This window comes from Delphinus delphis, chromosome 2, assembly GCF_949987515.2.
Source record: "Delphinus delphis chromosome 2, mDelDel1.2, whole genome shotgun sequence".
Taxonomy (NCBI): Eukaryota; Metazoa; Chordata; class Mammalia; order Artiodactyla; family Delphinidae; genus Delphinus; species Delphinus delphis.
In genome coordinates this window covers 32,664,125-32,685,992 of record NC_082684.1, presented here as the reverse complement: position 1 = coordinate 32,685,992, position 21,868 = coordinate 32,664,125, and the positions used below count along the sequence as shown (strand labels likewise).

General features: G+C 44.7%; 1 protein-coding gene across 3 annotated transcripts in view; it reads left to right on the top strand.

The window, feature by feature from the left end:
- The first annotated feature begins 288 nt into the window (after positions 1–288).
- The window catches only part of SMOC1 (SPARC related modular calcium binding 1), a 152,050-nt gene continuing 130,470 nt past the window's right edge, over positions 289–21,868 (top strand). For all 3 annotated transcript variants that reach the window (XM_060004325.1, XM_060004324.1, XM_060004323.1), the window contains exon 1: positions 289–640. In XM_060004325.1, coding sequence (XP_059860308.1) covers positions 542–640 — 99 coding nt within the window. In that variant the 5' untranslated portion in view covers positions 289–541. The remainder of the gene's footprint in view (positions 641–21,868) is intronic.

The following is a 21,868-nucleotide window of genomic DNA, read 5'->3' as shown; positions in this document are numbered from 1 at the left end:
GTAGGTTCAGGCTGCTGGAGCTCTCGGAGGCTTCACCAGACCCAAGGGCCAAGAGGAAGTTCCTCTTTATCCCGCTCTCTCCTGGAGCCCACTTCGGCCAAGCCACCGAGAGTCGTTCCTCAGTGGGGACGACCGCGAGCCGCCCCTCTTTCCTCTCTCCCATTGGCTTTCACCTGCTAGAGGGGCGGCTGCCACGGGCCTCTCTGCCCGTCAGTCAGGGCCGTCGGGCTCCGCCCCACCCCTCCCGGGGGTTTATAACGGGAATTCCCATGGCTCAGCTCTGGCGTCCAACCTGCTGCCGCCGCGGCCCGGCCGAGCGGAGAGCACCACACGCAGAGCACACGCTCGCGCTCAGCTCCCCTCCGGGGCGGTTCATGAGCGCGCGCTCCGACCGCAGCCTCCGCGAGCCCGCGCCGCACCGCCGCGGCCCGCCGTCGCCAGGGCCCCCCGGGGGAAGGAAGGCAGGAAGGCCGGCGCGGCCGTGCGCCCCGTGGAGCCCGCCACCCCTGTCCGCAGCCGGCTGCCCGGTCCGTCTGGCACCATGCTGCCCGCGCGCTGCGCCCGCCTGCTCGCGCCCCACTTGCTGCTCGTGCTGGTGCAGCTGTCCCCGGCTCGCGGCCACCGCACCACGGGCCCCAGGGTAAGTGAGCCCCCAGCCGCGCGCCCACCTGCGGAAGGAGACCCAGGTCGCTGACCCTCCTCCTGGTGGTGTGGTGGGGGGAGGTGGCGGAGAGGGGGAAGGGAGGCGTCAGACCTCGTCCCCCTCCTCACCTACTACCCAGTCCCCCGTGGGCTTCTCGGCGAAGTTGCTGAAATAAAAATTTCTCCCATTGTTCCCCCCGCCCCCCACCCACCCATTCTTTCTTGCAGCACCGATTCTGCCCGCTCCCTCCTGCCCTCCTCCCCCGCTGTCACTGGTGCGTTCTCTCTCCCAGTCTCTTCTCCCAGGGCCTTTTGCTCCAAGACCCTTAGAGGTGCCTTCCGCCTCCGAGGTGCCTCATGCTGCTCGCGGTCCCGGAGCGCTGGTGCTCTTGGCAGGCGGCGGTGGGGGGCAGCTCTGCCTCCAGGGTTTTAGGTTACCCGAGAGCCACACAAGGACCTTGTGTTGTTGCTGTTTTAAAAAGCGATCGCTGCTCGTAAAACCCGCAGCAGATAATTTTAATGCTCCCTCCCGCTAGGCACAGCGGCGGAGGAGGGGTAGAGGTGGAGGCTGGGGAGAGCTGGTGGAGAGGAGCTGGCAGTGTTCAAGGGTCTCTTCCCCTGCGTTCGGGCGCGGGAGGTTGAACTACTTGTTGAACCTTGGTCTGATTGGAGTTCCTGAACGATGTGAAACGTGCCAGTTCTGTGCACAGGACAGGCTGTTCAAGGCATTCTAAAACCTCCCGGAACCGACAGCATTGTGTGCATTGCTGGGCTAGGTTATTGCTCCCATGCGCCCAATCGGTCTAATGAAGGATTCCACTGGCTTGAAGAGTGTCCTCTTAAACCACTTAGGTGTTCATTTGATCAAATTTATCCAGACAATCTCTGGCCGAGGAGTAACGTATGTCAGGGCAGTTGTCTATGGAGATAGCTGCTTGCCTGCGCCAGGCAGTGGGAGAGTCCATGTGGAAGTAGCTGGGATCTTTGTGAACAGGTGGGCTCCTGAACCAACTCACGCTTTCCTGGGTATTGTTCGGCCTAGCCTGTTGCCACCTGTTCTGACTGCAGGTTCTTTATTCATAGCTCTTGCTACCACGAGAGTCATCTTTATAGCTGTCGTGTGTGTGGGAAAAGCCTTGCAAAGCTTGATGAGCCGTAATGACCGCCCAGGTGCTGGCTGATTACATCCGAGCCCGGCTATCACTGTGAGATCAGATTTGCAGCCACTTAGGAAAGAAAAGTGTTTGTCCCCGTGTTGGGCCGGCCCTTGCTTTTATGACCAGATGTGCAACAGCAGCAGTTAAAGTGCGGCCGATTAGATCCAGGGCGTGTCATAAATCCTCGACAGCAGGCGTTCCCGAAGCTGGGGCAAGTCAGGGCTCCAGGAGTGACTTTTATGAATGCAGATGAGCATGCCTTTTAAATGAAGCTGCTTGGTTTGATATTAGGACTCACAGCTCTTAAGCTCTGAGGTCAGGAGAGCCGTGGCGTTCCCTTCAATAATTAGGAACAGTCAAGACAAGAGACGCAGACCAGAGCACCCCAACTGAAATCTGGATGCCCGCCCACATGAGAGGCCCGGAGACAAATGGCGGGGGGCTCATTTGCTGCCGGGCGGGTCTAGCGTCTCAAGCCATATGGCTCTCCTTCCTTGCCTCCTGAATCTGGGGGAAGCAGCTCTTAGGGGCAAGCTAGGGACTTCAGGGGAAAATAGAGACATTGGTTCGTTTTCCCTCCAGCTTCTTTAGTTCATTAATTTGACAGAAATGGTGGAACACAAACAGGAACTGTAAATAGGCTTGTGTGTCCCAGCTTGCATTTCCTCTCTCTCTCTCCTTTCCTCTCTCTTTCACACACACACACACACACACACACACACACACACACACACACACACACTTAGAAAGCACCAAGAGGAAGCTACCGTCTTGAGTGTGTGGTTACCTGGATACATGTATAGGCCCCATTGAAAGCCACCACTTATGAGTTCTTGAGCCGGGCACTTTCCATGATCACTTATGTTTATAAGAACAAGAAGATGGGTCTTTTTAGTGTCATTTTGCAAGTGAGACTTAGGGAGGCTAAAAGCCTTGCTTGAAACACTCATGGTGCAGCCACAGCAGTGGGAGCCAAATCCCAGTTTATACGGATGTGCAGGTCGTGTGCTTTCCATACCACCCAGAAGCTGCGGGGAGTGTTCATCCGACTAGTCATGCCGTTCCTGTTAAATGGGCATCAGGCGAGTCTGTAAGAAAGCATTACTGATACTTTTGGGTGTCTGTATCACTAAAGGGTGATGTCTTTGAGTTTCAACCTATTCCAGAAGACTGCAGTTCTCTTTTCTGTCTTCTTGGTGGCCTCAGAAATGTGGCCCTGGTTGTGAATGGCAGTGTCACAGGAGGAGCAGAAACATCTGGCTGTTGCAGTATTCCCTTGGGCATCCCTGGGTCTCTTCTGCTAATCTTTTGAGTGACAGAGGCTTAAGGATTGGCATCTTTTCTAGCTGGCTTTCTAGGAAACCGAGAGCATGCCCTTTCGGTTTAACTTTATCTGGCTCACTAATTGAGCTCCCCCGAGGCCTAGACCCCAATCCTTGCCCCTTTATTTGTTTCCTGCCTTCATAAAATGCCTGACATTTGTTTGACTCTGGAAACCAGCAGCTATCAAGTGTCAGATTGGAGGCTATTATGTAGGAAGCACCTGATTTCTTGGCCTCTCAGCTCCGAGCAGCCGCGTGGCTACCTGGGATGCTGGCCAGGAGCCTTTTAATTACGGAGGAGGCAGCCATTTCTTTAATCCTGCACACTTTACTGAAAATCTTTCTGGGGAGGATTGAATGGGGGAGGGGCTCTGCCAGGCTGATGGAGTCTGACTAATGCCTGTCTTTGTCTAAACCTCTGTCTGCCCGGCAGACTGGGAGCTGGGTGAGGGCAGGAATCGTGCCCGTCTTGTCCATCGGTGTATCCCCAGAGCTCAGCACAGGGCCTGGCACTTGTGAAATGAACAAATAAATGCAGATAATGCATGTTTAACAGTGATTCACAGGTTCCACCTTCCTGGTGCAGGACTGGAGGCAGGAAAGCGCGTCCGGAGCCTGTGCTCCGCAACAGGAGAGGCCACAACAGTGAGAGGCCCGCGTACCATAAAAAAAAAAAAAAAAAAAAAAGTTTGAGAAATAAGAGAAAAGGTCAAGAAGTCTAAGAAATTTTATTTCTTAATTGTTTTAGCTATATTCTTTAACTGTCCTCTCTCCTCTCACATACTTGATTCATCCTTTAAAACCTAGTTCTAGCATCACTCTGTGGGAACTTTCCTGCAAAAAACCATTTTGGTTAGAATCAATCACTCTCACCTTCGTACAACTTCGGTATCTCTTTCACTTGTCTTCCAGCTTTTGCTAATTCTTCTACAGTGAGCATCTTGAGATCAGACCAGCATCTTCATCTTCTCAGCTCTAACTTGCCCCTTCGGCACTCCATGCATAATTCTGTCTTGTTAAGTGAACAAGCTCACAACCTCTTGAGGGCAGAATAGAGATGTTATTTGTCAGTGTGCTGGTCACACTGCAAAGCGTTCTGTAAATATTTATTGAAATGAATTCGACTGTACTGTGATGTCCATGCTGGACTCCCTGCTCTCATTTAAATGTGAAATTGGTTACTTAACAAACTATTATTTTTTTCCATTTTAGGCTTTTGTTCCTTGTTTAAAAATAAGCATGTGGAGGGGTGGAGGAGGAGAGACTGAGCAAGCGGACTTGGATGGGGGAACAGGCTTTGACTCCACCTAAACCCTTTTTAAAAAATCTTGCGTTTGCCAACTGTGAAGCAGCTTGTAGACAGTTCCCTCCTATTTGACTAACCTGTCTCAGTGTCTGGACCAGGGTGTGTCCTTGTGTCTGCAGAGATGCCTTTCTTATTGTCTGTGTTCAGGACAGAAAGCTTTTTTTTTCCACATGGGGGTTTTAGCTGAGGGGCTACTCAAGGTGTTAGACCAAGAATTTCATTTAAATATTTTGATAGAGCTGACATGTGAAATTTAAAGAAATAAAACTGAGGAAGACAGGAAGAGGAGACAATCATCTTAGAAACTCTAGGAAATTCAATCAAATGGAAAACACTTTGATATTATCTCATTATCTCCTAAAGTTGAACATTCACTTTTTTTTTTTTTTTTTTTTTTTTGGCCGCCCCTCTTGGCTTGTGAGATCTTAGTTCCCCGACCAGGGGTCGAACCTGAGCTCTTGGCAGAGAAAGCACGGAGTCTTAACCACTGGACCGTCAGGAAATTCCCCGAACATTCACATTTCTTACAGCCCAGGGATTCCACTCCTAGGTGTATATGCCCAAGAGAAACTCATGTCCAGAAGGAGACATATGCAACCGTGTTCACACTATCACAAGCCTGGAAAGAGCTCAAATACCCATCAGTAGGAGGGTAGATAATAAATTGTGATGTATTCACACAATGGAGAATTATAGTCAGTCAAAACAAATGAACAACAGTGACATGCAAAAATATGGACGCATCTGGGTAATATGATATTAAGTAAAAGAAATGCACTGAAAGATGCAGCGTGACATCTTTTATAAATTTATAAATAGCTAAAATTAAATAACACTTTTAGGAATACATATAGCTGCAAGAAAACTATATGAAAAGAAAAACAAGGTACACAGGATCGGGGGAGGTTAGGGTGAAGCAGAGGGTTGGATTGGCCAGGAAAATCATATGGTTAGTGTAAGTTAGTATCAATACTTTATCTTCTTTTTTTGGGGGGGCGTGAGTTTGGAAGTATTTGTCCATTGGTAAAGATCAATAGCTTATTTAATAAAAAATAAGAGTGGCTCCTGCTTAGACCAATGTTGAGTGTGTCACGAGCCAAAGATTATGTTTAATTCCATTCTTTGCACCTGAGGTCAGGCAAACACAAATTCCCTTTGTAGAGACTCCTTTCTTGCCTCCTCTGCTCCCTCCTCCCCCTTTCCAGATGTGCATCTTAGAAAATACCACGTTGGGGAGTGATGATTGGTTTTTCCTTGAATTCTTGGCTGGTTAGACCAGGGGCCCCAACCCCGGGCGGAGGAGGACTGGTAGGGGTCCGTGGCCTGTTAGGAACCTGGCCGCACAGCAGGAGGTGAGCGGCGAGTGAGCGAGTGACGCTTATCTGTCACTCCCCATTGCTCCCCGTCGCTCGCCTGACCCATCCCCGCCCCCCATCCGTCCGTGCAAAAATTGTCTTCCACGAAACCGGTCCCTGGTCCCAAAAAGCTTGGGGACCGCTGGGTTATACCCAGAGCCGGCCCAGGCTCCGGCGTAAATATCTACATCAGCTGGCCAATAAGCTCATTTGTAAAGCTGAGCCCGCGGTAGGCAGTCTTCTCTCTCCCTTGCTCAGGGGGATCAGCCCTGTACATCTGAGTCCCCAGCCCTGCAGAGTAGAAAAGTTCACCAGCTGACGCTTGGGCCAGAAGCCTTATTTGCCAGCGGGGGTGGGGGAGGCGTGTTTCGGACTGATCGCTGCCTTCATTCCAACCTCCTCCCTCGCCTGCCTTGGCAGAGGCTGGGGAGGGGAGCATGGCCCCGCTTAGCAGGTACAGGGCACCCTTTCTCTCCCGACCACATAGAGATCTATTGTTTAAGCAGCCAAGTTCCTGGCATTGCTGGGGGGTGGGTATGTCCATGTGGAGGGCCCCTTCCTCCTGAGCTTGTCACCGCGGAGCAGTTTGGGAGAGGACAAGGGTTAAGCTGCGGATGGGAAATCGATCGGAGCTGCTTGTGAGGCATGCCAAACAGGGTTAGCATTGTACATATGTGCCGTGCAGGAACCCTGAGTCACTGAGGGGATAGGAGAACTGGATCTCCACCAACACTCCCAACGGCCTCACAGAGACGCCAAAGCGACATAGGTCAGTATAGTAATTAATTGGATTTCCTTCTGCACCTGACGTCATTCTAAACTCAATCGCTAGATCACAAATTAATCTTACCTTTGGCAGACATCTAAGCACGTTAGGTGTGGAGCTCTATGTACTTCCCAGCCGTTGCCTTGGTTGATGTCGGCCTCCTTTTTCTGGAGCCAAAGCAGGGCAGCCTCTACAAAGCAGGAAAGGCCACTCAGAAGAGCTGGAGCCTCAGAAGAGCCCCTGCCACCATCACGGAGGACCGGGATGGAGCCAGGTTCTGGGAGATAATGTGTCAGGTGCTTTGAAACCTGACAAATACTCTGCAAATGTGAGCGACTGTGTCCCTTCCCCTAAAAACCATTTCGCATTGCAGCATTGATCTGATTCCGTTAGATAAGGGCCAAATGTTTTTTTTGTTTGTTTGTTTGTTTTCAAGTATTGGCAGTGGAGAAAAACTGGACCCACTTCCCAGAATGGTTCATTTTTAGGACTAGATAACATCTCTAAGACAGCGCTGGGAGTTAAAAATATTTTGGGGGCATGTTTATCATGCATCTCTTCTTGAAAAATTCTGCAAAGGCCCAGGGGAGAGGACACAAAAGCAGTAACAAGTAAGAGGGTGAGGTGGGCAGTGTTATAAAAGGACATTGAGCCTGCTTTCAGGTGCACAGTGCCCCTGACTGGCTCAAAAACAATGACTCCAACGACTCCCCTTCGTCAGTGGTGCTGTCCGATAGACCTTTTGCTAGGATGGAAATGTTCTACATCTGCACTGTCCAATATTAGACACATGTGGCTATTGAAGGGTTTTTTGTGGGTTTGTTTGTTTTTGTGGGGTTTTTTGCTATTGAATTTTAAATGTGGTAAGTAAAACTGAGGAACTGACTTTTGAACTTAATTTGATTTCAATTAAGGGTAAATGTTAATAGCCACGTGTAGCTAGTGGCTGTCATACTGGACAGTGTCGGTCTCTCACTGAGGTGCCCAGCCTTACCTCTCACTGTATATCCCCATCCTCATGTGCCCCAGACTTTGGTTGCACTGAACTGCATTGCATTTCCTGACCTCTCCTTCCCTCCTCATCTCTGTCTGTCCGAATCCCGCTCATCATTCAAAAGCCTCCACACAGTCCTCCCAGCCTCGCCCCAGGAAGGGTTCTCTCACCCACTGTGCTTTGCTTACCCCTAGGGTAGTGCGTGTCCCCATCTGCCCTGTGTTCTAGCTGACCGTAGAGGGAGGGTAGTGGGGCAGCCTCAGCACAGGCTTTGGAGGTAGACAGATCCAAGTTTGAGTCTGTCTCTGCCACTGTGAGCCTGGGCTAATAACTTAACCTGTTGGGTCCTTGGTTCCCTAGTTTGTCCAATGGAAGGCATAGTGTCTATGTTCCAGGGTGGAGGAGGATGAAGTGGGAAGTCTTAGCTTCCTATTCCTGTTGTAACACGTAGCACAAACCTAGTGGCTTAAGCAACACAAATTTTTGGAGGTCTGAAGTCTAAGACAGATCTCACTGGGTTAAATAATCAGCAGAGCTGAGTTCCCTTCTGGAGGCTTCAGGGGAGAATCCATTTTCATGCCTTTTCCAGCTTCTAGAAACTGCCTGCATGCCTTGGCTTGTAGCCCCTGTTCACCTTCAAAGCCAGCAATAGCTGGTCAAGTCTTTTTCATGCTTCCATCTCTCTGGTTCTGACTCTTCCGCTTCTCTCTTCTCCACTTAAGGACCTTGTGATTTCTGACCCCTGGGCTACCAGGAGAGCCCAGACTGTTCTCCTTATTTTAAGCTCAGCTGATTAGCAACCTTAATTCCTCCTTGCCATATACTGTAGCACTACTAGGATTAGGACATGGCATCATTCGGGGGGCCATTATTTTGCCTACCACATTCATTAAGGGTCTGATACAGTGCCTGGCTCATAGAGGGTGCTTGATAAGTGGGAGCCATTATTATGACCTTCATCTATGAGTTTCTTTCGTTTTAGCCTGGGAGTCTTGCAATGGTGGTGTTGCTTAATTTTCTTTATAGACTCCATCCTGTTCAAGAACAGATGCTTAGTAAATATTTATTGAATAAAAGAATTTTTGGTAAATGTAGATTATTTCTTTCCTTGTAAAGAAATATTACACAGTAAAAAGAAGTAAAATGCAACCCAAAATACATAATCCCCTTTGTGCAAAAAAAAAAAAAGTTGGCTTATGATTTTTTACGGAACTAGACCAAAAAAATCTTAAAATTTGTATGAAGACACAAAAGACCCCGAATAGCCAAAGCAGTCTTGAGGGAAAAAAAATGGAGCTGGAGGAATCAGACTCCTTGACTTCAGACTATACTACAAAGCTACAGTAATCAAGACAATATGGTACTGGCACAAAACCAGAAACATAAATCAATGGAACAAGATAGAAAGCCCAGAGATAAACCCATGCACCTATGGTCAACAAATCTATGACAAAGGCGGCAAGGATATACAATGGAGAAAAGACAGTCTCTTCAATAAGTGGTGCTGGGAAAACTGGACAGCTACATGTAAAAGAATGAAATTAGAACACTCCCTAACGCCATACACAAAAATAAACTCAAAATGGATTAGAGACCTAAATGTAAGACCAGACACTATAAAACTCTTAGAGGAAAACATAGGAAGAACACTCTTTGACATAAATCAAAGCAAGATCTTTTTTGATCCACCTCCTAGAGTAATGGTAATAAACACAAAAATAAACAAATGGGACCTAATGAAACTTAAAAGATTTTGCACAGCAAAGGAAACCATAAACAAGACAAAAAGACAACCCTCAGAATGGGAGAAAATATTTGCAAATGAATCAATGGACAAAGGATTAATCTCCAAAATATATAAACAGCTCATGCAGCTCAATATAAAAAAAAAACCAACCCAATCGAAAACTGGGCAGAAGACCTAAATAGACATTTCTCCAAAGAAGACATACAGATGGCCAAGAAACACATGAAAAGCTGCTCAACATCACTAATTATTAGAGAAATGCAAATCAAAACTACAATGAGGTATCACCTCACACCAGTTAGAATGGGCATCATCAGAAAATCTACAAACAACAAATGCTGGAGAGGGTGTGGAGAAAAGGGAACCCTCTTGCACTGTTGGTGGGAATGTAAATTGATACAGCCACTATGGAGAACCGTATGGAGGTTCCTTAAAAAAATAAAAATAGAATTACCATATGATCCAGCAATCCCACTACTGGGCATATACTCAGAGAAAACCATAATTCAAAAAGACACATGCACCCCAATGTTCATTGCAGCACTATTTACAATAGCCAGGTCATGGAAGCAACCTAAATGCCCATCACCAGACGAATGGATAAAGAAGATGTGGTACGTATATACAATGGGATATTAGCCATAAAAAGGAACGAAATTGGGTCATTTGTTGAGACGTGGATGGATCTAGAGACTGTCATACAGAGTGAAGTAAGTCAGAAAGAGGAAAACAAATATTGTATATTAACGCATATATGTGGAACCTAGAAAAATGATACAGATGAACTGGTTTGCAGTGCAGAAATTGAGACACAGATGTAGAGAACAAACGTATGGACACAAAGGCAGGGAAGTGGTGTGGGGTTGAAGGTGGTGGTGTGATGAGTTGGGCGATTGGGATTGACATGTATACACCGATGTGTATAAAATTGATGACTAATAAGAACCTGCTGTATAAAAAAATAAATAAAATTAAATTAAAAAAAAACTAATACTAAACTTTCTTTGGGTTATTTGTATGGAAATATGTTAATATAAATGTTTCAGACATTACATGAAATTCCTAAAAATCTTATATGTTCTGGTATAATGTTATAAGTCATAATTCTAGTTATTATTTTAAAATGTGTATCTCAGAAATAACTAAATTTCTTGTCAATTGCATTATTATGAACTTTCATCAAATCTTTAACCGTGGTCATTTTTAAGTCTTTGGTCATTTACAGACAGTTCTGGGTGTACTCTGATGCTTTTGCAAAAATGTTCCTATAAAAGGGTTTCATCTTCAAGGAATTCATGGAAAAGACTCTGACAAGTACATGTTTCTGGTAACTGACTATACTGCTGAACTGAATGAATAAGCATTTTCAGAACTCTAATGGAAAACTGATGAATTCATAAAAGTGCTAACAAAAGATCAAGATAAAAAAAATTAATTACATGGGACTGAGTGAACTGATGAGGATGATTATAATTTTTGTGACTTTCTGTTTGAATAAAAAAATTGATGACTAATAAGAACCTGCTGTATAAAAAAATAAATAAAATTAAATTAAAAAAAGTTGGCTTATGTATAGAAAAATTGTGTGGATTATATGTCATGCTGTTAATGGTGTTCATCGGGGGATATTCCATTTCTATAAGATGCGTCTTAGTAATTAAAATAATTTTGTTTACAATGAGCATATTTTAATCTTAGAGGAAAATAATGAAGATTAAAACATGCATGATTTAAAGAAATCCCCAAAGCTGTCTCAATCCAGCCCAATCCCCATCTACATAAGACACAGCCAGCTCGTGTTCGTGTTGGGTTGATTTTTAGGGTTAGTAACTATTAGTACCAGGCCTCTGACTCAATTTCTGCATGCTTTGAACTCAGTCTGCTTTAAAGGAGAGTTTTCAATTAACCTCAGCAGGATGTAACTGTAAAAAATGCATTTATTGATGCTGGTGGGAATATAAATGAGTCCAATCACTTTGTAGAATTACAGTTGAAGTTGCACACACTCTTTGAGCTTGTAATTCCACTCCAGCATATACCCTAGAGTAACGCACTGACATGTATACTAAGAGACATGTTTAAGGATGTTCACAGCAGCAATTTTTGGTAGTAGCAAACATTGTAAACCAGCTAACTGTCCGTCAACAGGAGATGAGAAATAGAAATTTTGGTATATTCAAATAATGGAATATTACACGGTGCTGAAACTGACTAATATAAAGCACCACTCATTATTATGGATCAATTTCGTAATCAAAATGCGGGGTGAAAAAAGGCAAATTGTAGAATACATATGTTATGCTGCTATTTATATGAAGGATGAAAGCATGTGACAACTATACGTATTTTATTTAGGGGTGCAAACATATGTAAAAAATGTATGAAGGGGCTTCCCTGGTGGCGCAGTGGTTGAGAGTCCGCCTGCCGATGCAGGGGACACGGGTTCGTGCCCCGGTCCGGGAAGATCCCACATGCCGCGGAGCGGCTGGGCCCGTGAGCCATGGCCGCTGAGCCTGCGCGTCCGGAGCCTGTGCTCCGCAACGGGAGAGGCCACAAGTAGTGAGACGCCCGCGTACCGCAAAAAAAAAAAAAAAAAAAAATTCTGAAAATTGAGGGCGATGGTAACTCTGAAGTTCAGGTTATAGTGGTTACCTAGGGTGCGAGGGCGGGAGGGAGAGGAACATCGGTTGGAATGTTTTAGGTTTTTAAAATGGAAGGTGAGTGCACAGATATTTAAATTCCTTTTTGTATCTATTACATAATACATCATAACATTTTCCATAAAAGATAAAAATGCATTTGGATAGATCACAGCAAAGTTTTAAGAGCAAATAATAAAAGTGTTGCTTCTGCACGGGGTCGTCTGCTCCAAGCCTCTGATTATATTTTTTCTTTCCCCTGAAGACAATGCTCAGGGCCATTCAACCAAACTTGTGACCCCATTGCCTCAAGTGCTGGCTACCTCCCTCCTGCCCTCGTGAGGCCCTACGGTCATGCCTCCTCCCCTGAGCTCCAGGTGGGCCAGGTGGGTGCAGGTGCAGTGTCCTTCTTCCACCCCTGCCTGGTGGGACCTCTGCTCTTTTTGCTGTATTTGCTCTCCCTTGATAATTAGAGCTGAGGTTGATCATTTTCTCAAATTTATTGGCCATTAGTTAGGGTTGCCAGAGTTGGCAGATGAAAAGTAGGATTGCCTAAATTGTAAATTGCGTAAATTGGAATTTAGATAAACAACAAGTAGTGTTTTAGAATAAGTATGGCCCAAATTATTTGTTACTTATCAGAAATTCACATTTAACTGGGTATCCTATATTGTATCTGGCAGTCCTACATTAGTTCCTTTTCTTCCGGGAATCATCTGTCCTGAATTTTGGCTGATTTTTCAAACAGGAGTGGTAGTTTTTTTTTTTTTTCACCTCACAGACTGACTTGGGAAGAGGTTTTTTGTTTTTTTAAATACTAGATATTAATCTGTTTTGCTGTCATGTCTGGCAAATGCCTTTCATTATGAAAAGACACTGGTTTCAATCTTCTGAATTTTACATCTTTGCGTAACTAATCTGTCCTTATGGTTTCTGTCTTTGGTGTCAGGATGAGAAAGGTCTCTCCCTGCTAAGGTTATGGAAATTAAGGTGAATAAGTTTATGAAGGCTCAGATTGCACAAGCAGCAACAAATACACTACACAGGTCAAACACTGATTTAATGTTTGATATGAATTTATATAGTATTTTCTGTGAATTAAACTTCTTAATGTAACCCTGTGGGAGGAGTGCTTGTCCTGTGTTTCAGAAATTCTCAATAACATTTGGAAAGAAGATGTGTCAACCAGAAGTATTCTGTCAAGGTAATTACTTGGGGAAATTTATATAGAAAGTGTTACTTTGAGTAAACAGGCTTTCTTGGAAATGACACTAGGACTTTGGCAAAGAGCTTAGACTCTCCTTCATCTTTGGGTCCTTTCCCTTCATTAAAAAAAACATTTCTTTGTTATGAAAACTTCCAAATATATACAAAAAAGCAGAGATTAGCATTAGTGAATTCTTATGGAACCCTCACACAGTTCCAACAACAGCTCGATTCTTCCACCCATCCTCTAGTCCCCTGATCATATTATTTTGAAGCAAGTTCAGACATTATATCTTATCATCCATAAATATTTTCATATATTTCTCTAAAAGAAAAAGACATTAAAAAACACCTAACCACAAAACCACATCACAACCAAAGAATATTAACAACCATCCCTTAATACAGGGATTACAATGTAGAATTCAATCAACAGTCAAATCTCCCTGATTATGTCTCAGGTCAAGATCCACTTAAGGTCCACGTATTGGCTTCTCTGTATCTTAATCCTCTTTTAATCCACGAGTTTCCTCTCCACCTCCTTTTAACTTTGTAATTTATTTGTTGAATAAACAGGTGTTCTAGGATTTTCCACACTAACTTTTGCTGATTACATTTCCATAGAGTTGTGTAACATGTTCCTGGAAAATGATAGTGAGATCCGGAGGCTTGATTAGATGTAGGTTTTATATTTTTTCGGGCAAGTATGTTTCATGGCAGTTGGTGTGTACTTCCATCAGGAGGCACATAACATTTGTGATATTAGCACCCAGCGATGGTCATTTTGGGACCCATTAATTTGTTAGCTGTTGTCACAGATTTTTTTTTTTTTTTGCGGTACGCGGGCCTCTCACTGTTGTGGCCTCTCCCGTTGCGGAGCACAGGCTCCGGACGCGCAGGCTCAGCGGCCGTGGCTCACGGGCCCAGCCGCTCCGCGGCATGTGGGATCTTCCCGGACCGGGGCACGAACCTGTGTCCCCTGCATCGGCAGGCGGACTCTCAAGCACTGCGCCACCAGGGAAGCCCTGTCACTGATTTTTAAACAAGTAATAGGTGATACTGAAAAGCACTTCTACCTTTTGTGTGGCATTGCCGTCTTTCGGTCTCTGTGTTGGCATGGAGGGGTACAGAGGAAGGGGGCCTGGGGGCCAATGTTCCCTTCTCAGCATTGGCCTCCCAGTGGGGAGGCTGCACGTGACCCCAGCACTGTGAGAGAAACTCTGCCTGAATTCTTGGTTGGTGGCCTAGGAAGGGAGTCTCCTTGGTTTCTGGTGGAAATAGTTAAGAGCATGAGGGAGCTGGTTTTACTCTCTGGTGCTAATCGGGAGGCCTTTGAAGTGTAACTGTAGATCAGCTTTGTGTGTGATCTTTGGTACGTACACATTAGTTGGGAATTTATCTTGTAAGAAACAGATACCATGTTTTGAACTGGCTTATCCAATGAAGGGGATTCATTGGCTCAAGTAATAGAAGGTACAGATACAAAGTAGGTTTCAGGATTGGTTTGATTTGGTGACTTAACGGTGTTATCAAACACTCAGAGCATTTATGTCTCTTCCCTCTGCCTTTTTGTGGTGTCTGTTTAATCTGAAGCCTAGCTTTTCCTGGTGGCAGAATTGCTGCAGTGGTTCCACGCTTCATAGCTAAACATCACACTTTCTAGGGGAGGGAAGAGAGAATTGGCTTCCAGTCACCCTTTCCTAGATACTCTCAGAAAACTTTGGCTCTTAGCTTATTGATCTAAGTTGAATCAAATGCCCATTTTTAACCAACCCCTTTGGCCAGGAGAGTGTCATGCTGTGAGTGACGTAGGCCTAGATTCCTTAGACTGATCTCTGTGCAGGGTAGGAAAGAAGATACCCATTTCTGGAGCTGGCAGTCAGGTTATTTTTCCTACCTCCTCCTGACCACATGGCTGTATAAGGAAGGGTGGAAAGGATGATGGGGCAACAAGCACAGTATCCATCTGGGGATCTGTAGCCCAGCAGAGTGGTGGGTGGGACGTGTGGTGAGAAGTGTGCAGACATTCATGGTCAGAGCCCAGAGAGGGAGATCTCCTGTTACTGTGTGACCAGTTCCCTCATCATTACAGGAAGGATTACAGGAGGAATTACAGGAAGAATACAGGAAGAATAAGTGACCTCCAAGGGGACCACCAGTGCAGGCATCCCAAGGTTAGGAGCTGATAAGAAAAAGCGAACGTAGGAAAAGTTTGGATACTTTCAGAGTAGAATCGGCCGAATGAAGATGATTCCAGAGGGCCCCCAACATGAAGAGAACATGACCACATAGTCCCATAATTGGAAGGAATCTCAGGGGTTCTTCATTTTACATTAGGTAAGGACTGTCCTGAGTCCACACAGCTAACTGGTGGCAGAGCCGGAGCCAGAACCCAGGTCTCCACTCTCCATTGCTCTGTCCCTGACTTTTCCATTCAAAGATGTCCTGGAGAACTTGGGAAAGTGGCAAAAATCTGGCCAAGGGGAGGAAATAGCCTGAATTTTAGGAGAAGATTATATTTCTGAGTTGCCTTTGGCCAATTCACCAATGTACAGTGGTTGGAACATGTGGCCAAAAAACTCAGGACATGCAGAATCTTCACCATCCATGTTATTATACCTTCCATTTCGTAGGGTTCTGGTTTCTCAGTCCCTAAAAGACATGGATTCCGGTTTCTGCAAATTCTGAAGGTTTCAGTTAAGAAATGTGCAGCTGAGCAAATAGAACAAGTAACCCGCGATAGATACAGTTTGAAGCGAAGGTAGATCTTGGCGTAAGACTCTCCATGCTTGTCAATAGCAATGCAATCAGTGCAGACGTGCCCAAATTAAATGGCAAGCGGTCTGGAGCACAGGGAATGTGTATTTTGGTTGGCACAATATTTTCCTGGGAGACCTTTTCAAATCAATACTCAATTTGAGGGTTGAAGTGGAAACCCTTTATGTTTGTTGAAGAGCGTCTGAAAATGCCCAGGGCTCTCCTTCTGTGGATGGTTTTTCCCTGCCTCTTGGGGCAGATTCACATCTGCACTGGCCCAGGCAGCCTGAAGTCAGGAGCTACACAGAGGACAAGATGCATCATTTCCATCCTTCTCATCTTTTCCTTTGCTTTGAGGATCACGTGCCCTCTCCTAGTGGTGTGTTACTGTACTTTCTTCTGCCGTCAAGAGAGAGGCTTAGAAAAAGACTGGGCCCACATCTGTTGCTGATTCGCAGTTTGTATCTCTTCTTTCATTAAAGCTGCATTTACCCGGAGAATGAAATGCACCTTCCGTCTTACTGTTGGGTGACGGGAGAAGTCTGAGCTGCTACCATTTGAGGCTTTCTTGCCCATCCAGAGTCGGTGCAGAGTAGTGGTTTGGGGGCCAGAGAGACCTAAGATTAAGCTACTTTCTGCTGGCTCTGCTGCTTTCTAGCTGTTGTGTCCTTGGGCAAATTAACTAACCTCTAAGCTTCAGCTTCCTTATCTGTAATTTGAAGATATTATGTACCTCATTGGGTCATTGTGGAGCTTAAATGAAGTAATGGCAGGAGGCTCAGTAAATGTTAACTATTCATAAAAAGAACAGAGGTAACAAGAAAGATGACTCCTATGAGAACCAAACTTTTTTTCCTATAGTTTTCCCCCTTGGAATTAAAGCTCAAAAGCTCATCAATATGTGGAAGATGTCTAATTTGTGGTTCTGTTTCCTTTTGTTTAAAACAAAGCTAGTTTTTTTGTGTGCAATAAATCAAATATCTCCCTCCTCTTATGCCTTTACCATGAGGTCAGGAGGACCCCCTCATGGAAACGTGTGGAGGAAAGATGCTCTTCGGCGAGGTCTTCCTCCATAGGCCATGTGGCCATGTCTTCTCCAGACAACTGTACACTGTCTCCTTCCTGAAGTCTTCTTTCATTTTCTTTCTTTCCTGGCATGGTAGGTTGCTGGTAAGAGGTGACCAGAAGGCCCTCCTCATTATTTCTGAGCTCAGGGTCATAAGGGTCAGGCTGCCCAGTGACTGCCCAGTACGTGCCCAGATCTGGTCCCCAGGCAAATTCCATGGAGCTAGAGGAGCAGCGCCTGGTTTTTCTAGGCCTCCTCCTCCGCTCACTGGATGCCTAGCTTTCCCTTACCTGGAGTTGGAAAGCCAGTCCCATCAGAGCCTGTGGGTGGGCCTGCATCTGATCTCCAGGCTGCTTTTACAGCATTTCAGAAACTGTTAGCATGTTGCTGTTAGCATGACTTCCTGGAGGGCTCTTTCCAGATAAGGCGGCTTTTGCCAACCACACGCACTTTTTTCCATCTAAATACTTTTAATTGCTGTATTTAGACCATTGACATTTAAAGTGATTATTGATATCTTTGAATTAATATCTCCCATATTTGCTACTGTTTTCTATTTGTTGTTCATGTTCTTTGTTCCTATTTTTGTCTTCCACTTTTTTTTCTGCTCTTGTGTTTTTAATTGAGCATTTTACATGATTTCATTTTCTCTCCTCTCTTAGAATATCAACTCTCTCTCTCTGTCTGTATATATATATATATATATATATATATATATATATATATATATTTTTTTTTTTTTTTTTTTAACTTTTTTTGTAGGTGCACTAGAATTTGCAATATACGTTTACAACTAATTCAAGTCCACTTTCAAATAACACCATACTGCTTCATGGGTGGTGCAAGTACCTTATATAATAACAAAGTATTCCTAATTCCTCCCTCCTATCCCTTGTATCATTGCTGTCATTCATTTCACTTATACATAAGCTATCATCATTGAATACATTGTTGCTATTATTATTTTGAACAAATTGTTATCTGTTAGATCAAATAAGAATAAGAAAAATAAAAATTTTTATTACTTCTTTAATGCTACTCCTTTCTTCATATAGATCCAAGTTTCTGACTTAAGTAATCTTCTTTCTCTCTGAAGACCTTCTTTTATCATTTCTTATAAGGCAACAAATTCCCTCAGTTTTTGTCTGAGAAAGCCTACTTCTTCTTCATTTTTGAAGGATAATTTTGTAGGATACCGAATTCTAGGTTGATTTATTTTTTTTCCTCTCAACACTTTAAATATTTCATTTCACTGTCTTCTCACTTGGATGGTTTCTGAGGAGAACCCCAATGTAATTGTTATCTTTGCTTTTTTATAGGTGAGGTGTTTATTTCTTCTGGCTTTTTAGAAGATTTTTTTTCTTTATCTTTGATTTTCTGCACTCTGAATATGAAATGCTTAGGTGTAGTTTTTGGAATTTATCTTGCTTGGTGTTCCCTGAGCTTCCTAGACCTGTGGTTTGGTGTCTGATGTTTATTTGGGGAAAATTCTCAATTTTTGTTTCTTCAAATATTTCTTCTGTTCTGTCTTTTTTCTCCTTCTGATATTCCCATTACATGCATGTTATGCCTTTTGTAGTTGTCCAATAATTCTTGGATATTATGTTCTTTTTTTTTTTTTTAGTCTTTTTTTTCTTTGCTTTTCAGTTTTCTGTTTGAAGTGTCTATTGCTATATCCTCAAGCTCAGAGATTCTTTCCTCAGTTGTGTCCAGTCCATTAATAATCCCATCGAAGGTGTTCTTAATTTCTGTTACAGTGTTTATCTCTAGCATTTCTTTGGGATTCTTTCTTAAAAGTTCCACTTCTCTCCTTACATTACCCATCTATTCTTGCATATTGTCTACTTCTTCCATTAGAGCCCTTAGCATACTAATCATAGTTTTTAAAAAGTTCCTGAGCTGATAATTCGAACATCTCTGCCATATCTGCGTCTGGTTCCAGTGGTTGCTCTGTCTCTTCAAATTATGCTTTTTCCGTTTCAGTAAGCCCTGTAATTTTTAATTGAAAGTCAGACCTGATGTACTGGGTAGAAATGATTGTAAATAAATAGACCTTTAGTGGTATGGTGGTGAGGTGCAGGGGCCAGGGAAGTGTTCTACAGTCCTATGATTAGGGCTCAGTCTTTTAGTGAGCCTGGGCCTCTGGACTGTGAACTTCACAAGTGCTTCTCAGTGTGTTCCTCTCCTTAGGTGGGTAGGATGGCTAGAAGGGGCTGGAATTGGGTATTTCTCTTCCCCCAGGTTGGTTAGGCTCTGATAAAACCCCAATGAGTTAGGCCCTGGTAAAACAGTTTCTCTGGAGGGCCGGCCTCGTTCACAGCATGAACAGAATGCTCTGGCTGTTTCAAAAAGGCTGCTTCTCCTCCTGCCGGAAGCATGAAGGGATTTTTCTCTGATGTTTGTTGTGAGACCCTGGGACATATTCTTGCCTGTCCCCAATACCCAAAGGCTCTCCCCTTGTATTACGTGTGAAAAACCTGATAACCAGGTATTCCCCAGAGCTAAAGCAAGTCGGTTGTGCATCACAGTGTAGATTGCTTGCCCATACCTGTCCTAACCAAGGCTGGTTGGGCTCATGACCATATAACCCCAATAGCTTGGTCCAACTCATGGAGCGTTGAATTTTGCCAGTTCTGAGGAGCTGAGACCCAGCAGATAAGAATCTTGTTACATCCTGTAGATGTGCAGTTCTTAAAGAGTATATTTCCTAAAGTATAGTCTGTAGCTCACCTGAGATGCTGCAGGGTCCAGGAATCTGCATTTCTAAAAAGTACCACAGGTGATTCTCATGCATACTCTAGTTTGAGGCTTCTTTAGGCTAAAATTTTAGAAAGGAATAAATGGACTGGAATCCATGGCCTAGGCAACCTGTGACTTAAAAGAACATAAACAAATGTAAGTTCCATTTGCTCTTGCCAGGAGTTACTTACATATATCAAGACAAGCTCCCTGGAAGGAAGGGAGCTTCTTGAAGTCTCTGGCCTCTACACTCCCAAGTGTTATGTTCATGTTTGAGGGTAGAGGAGCATCTTGTTTGGGGTTTGGAGACGTTCCTGTACTGGCATGAACTTGAGAATCTTATCTGGGCAGCAGTTCTAAAAGGTTAGTGTCCCATTCCGTGGAAGACAAGTCTTAAGGGCCACATGCACCTGCCTTACCACGTGATAAAATTTAAAACGAAGATTGCTTTTTCCAGTTCCTTGTCCCGTACTCAGGAGAAGTCCATGAAGATGAAAAGATGAAAGCTCCAGGGTAGATTAGTACAGCAGAGTCCAAGAGCTTCCAAAGAGACAGACTGGTTGGATTTCTCCATGACCGTCTTTGCTCCCTGTACCCGAGGGCTTTGGATCTGAGCACAGCTGTAGTTAGGGAGGGGTATTTTGATTCATTCTCTCATTCATTTATTCATTCATGAGTTGGCCCTTGATGGGACCGTGGGAGGCAAAGGGGAGATCGTGTTTGCATCTGATCCAGAAAAACCACTGAGTTAAAAGACAAAGCATTCTGCTTCCTACTAGGGAGGGGCATCTTTGGGAGCAATGTGACAAATGCCCAAGAAAGGACATCTTTTGCCAGATGGAAGAATTGTGCAAGTGCATGGCGCCAAAGGCTTTGTCTGACGTCTTTGTTTTTCAGATGTGCAACAAGTCATTCAGTGGTTCACATACTACCCCACTGGGAAACGGGCACTTTTCAGCTGGCCTGGTTGCATGATGCATTGGGAGAGAGCCATTCACTGTATTCTGTGGGGAGTCTGCCCTGTGACCTACTGAGAAGCCTATTGTAGTAAACATCTGAGGTTTTGGTCTGCTTAATATCTACTCGCTCTTTCCTGGTAATAGAATCTCTACCTTCTTCTGGGAGAAACCTCTCCCTTACTCTCAGTCCCCATCATCGCAGTGCACTGATCCCCCCTCCCAGTTGCTGGGTGCGGGTGTGACCTGGGCTTGGTCAATGAGTGTGTGCTCTCTCTCGGGTCAGGGATGGTCATGAGACCCAAGCTGGGCCCATGAATTCAATTCTGGGACTTTTTGTTGCAACTGTTGGGGAAGAGAAACTCTTGGTTGGGCTGGGACACTGTGAGGATGTAGGCCTAGAGTGGTTGGTGGTCACTTGGTCCTGACGGATGAACAGCTTGCCGGAGAATAAAGCCAGCACAGAGCAAAACAAACCTGAGAGATGAAAGAGACAGATTTCTGATAATATGTTGTGAGCATCTGGATACAGCTAGGCTTAAAGCTCCCCTGTTTCTCCCATTTATATGTGCCAGTAACTTTCTGTGGTGGCTAAAGCATGGCCACAGTTTTTTTGTGGCTCCTTCCATTAAGAGGTGGAGCCTATGACCCCACCTCTTGAATCTGGGCTGGCCTGTGTCTTGCCTTGACTCATAGAATGTGTTGAGAGCAACCCTGTGTGAGCTCTGGAGACTGGGCCTCAAGGGGCCTTGCAGCTTCTGCCTTCACCCTCTTGGACTTTTGCCCTGAGGCCACCATGTAAGAAAGTGAGTCTTTCTTACATGAGCGGCCATGTGCAGGAGAACAGGAGTGCTCCAGCCAACTGCTGGTACCAATTGCCCACCATGTCAGGAAGGCCAGCTTGGACCTTCCAGCCTAATGGGCATGCCAGCTGAATACAACTGCATGAGTGAAGCTAGCAGAGGAAGATCCCAGTCAGCCCACAGAATCATAAATTATTTCAAGCCACTAAATCTTGGAGTGGTTTGTTATACATCAATAAATAGCTCATATACTTTTTTGGCTTAAGTCAGTTTGATGTTAGTTGCTGTCATTTTCAACAGAGACTGATTTGCAACAGTTCTGACTGACGTAGTTATGTCATAAACTAAGCTTTACAAGAAATGAACTTTTGTGGAACTTCTTCCCACCTCTGCCGTCGAGGCAGTGAAATCAG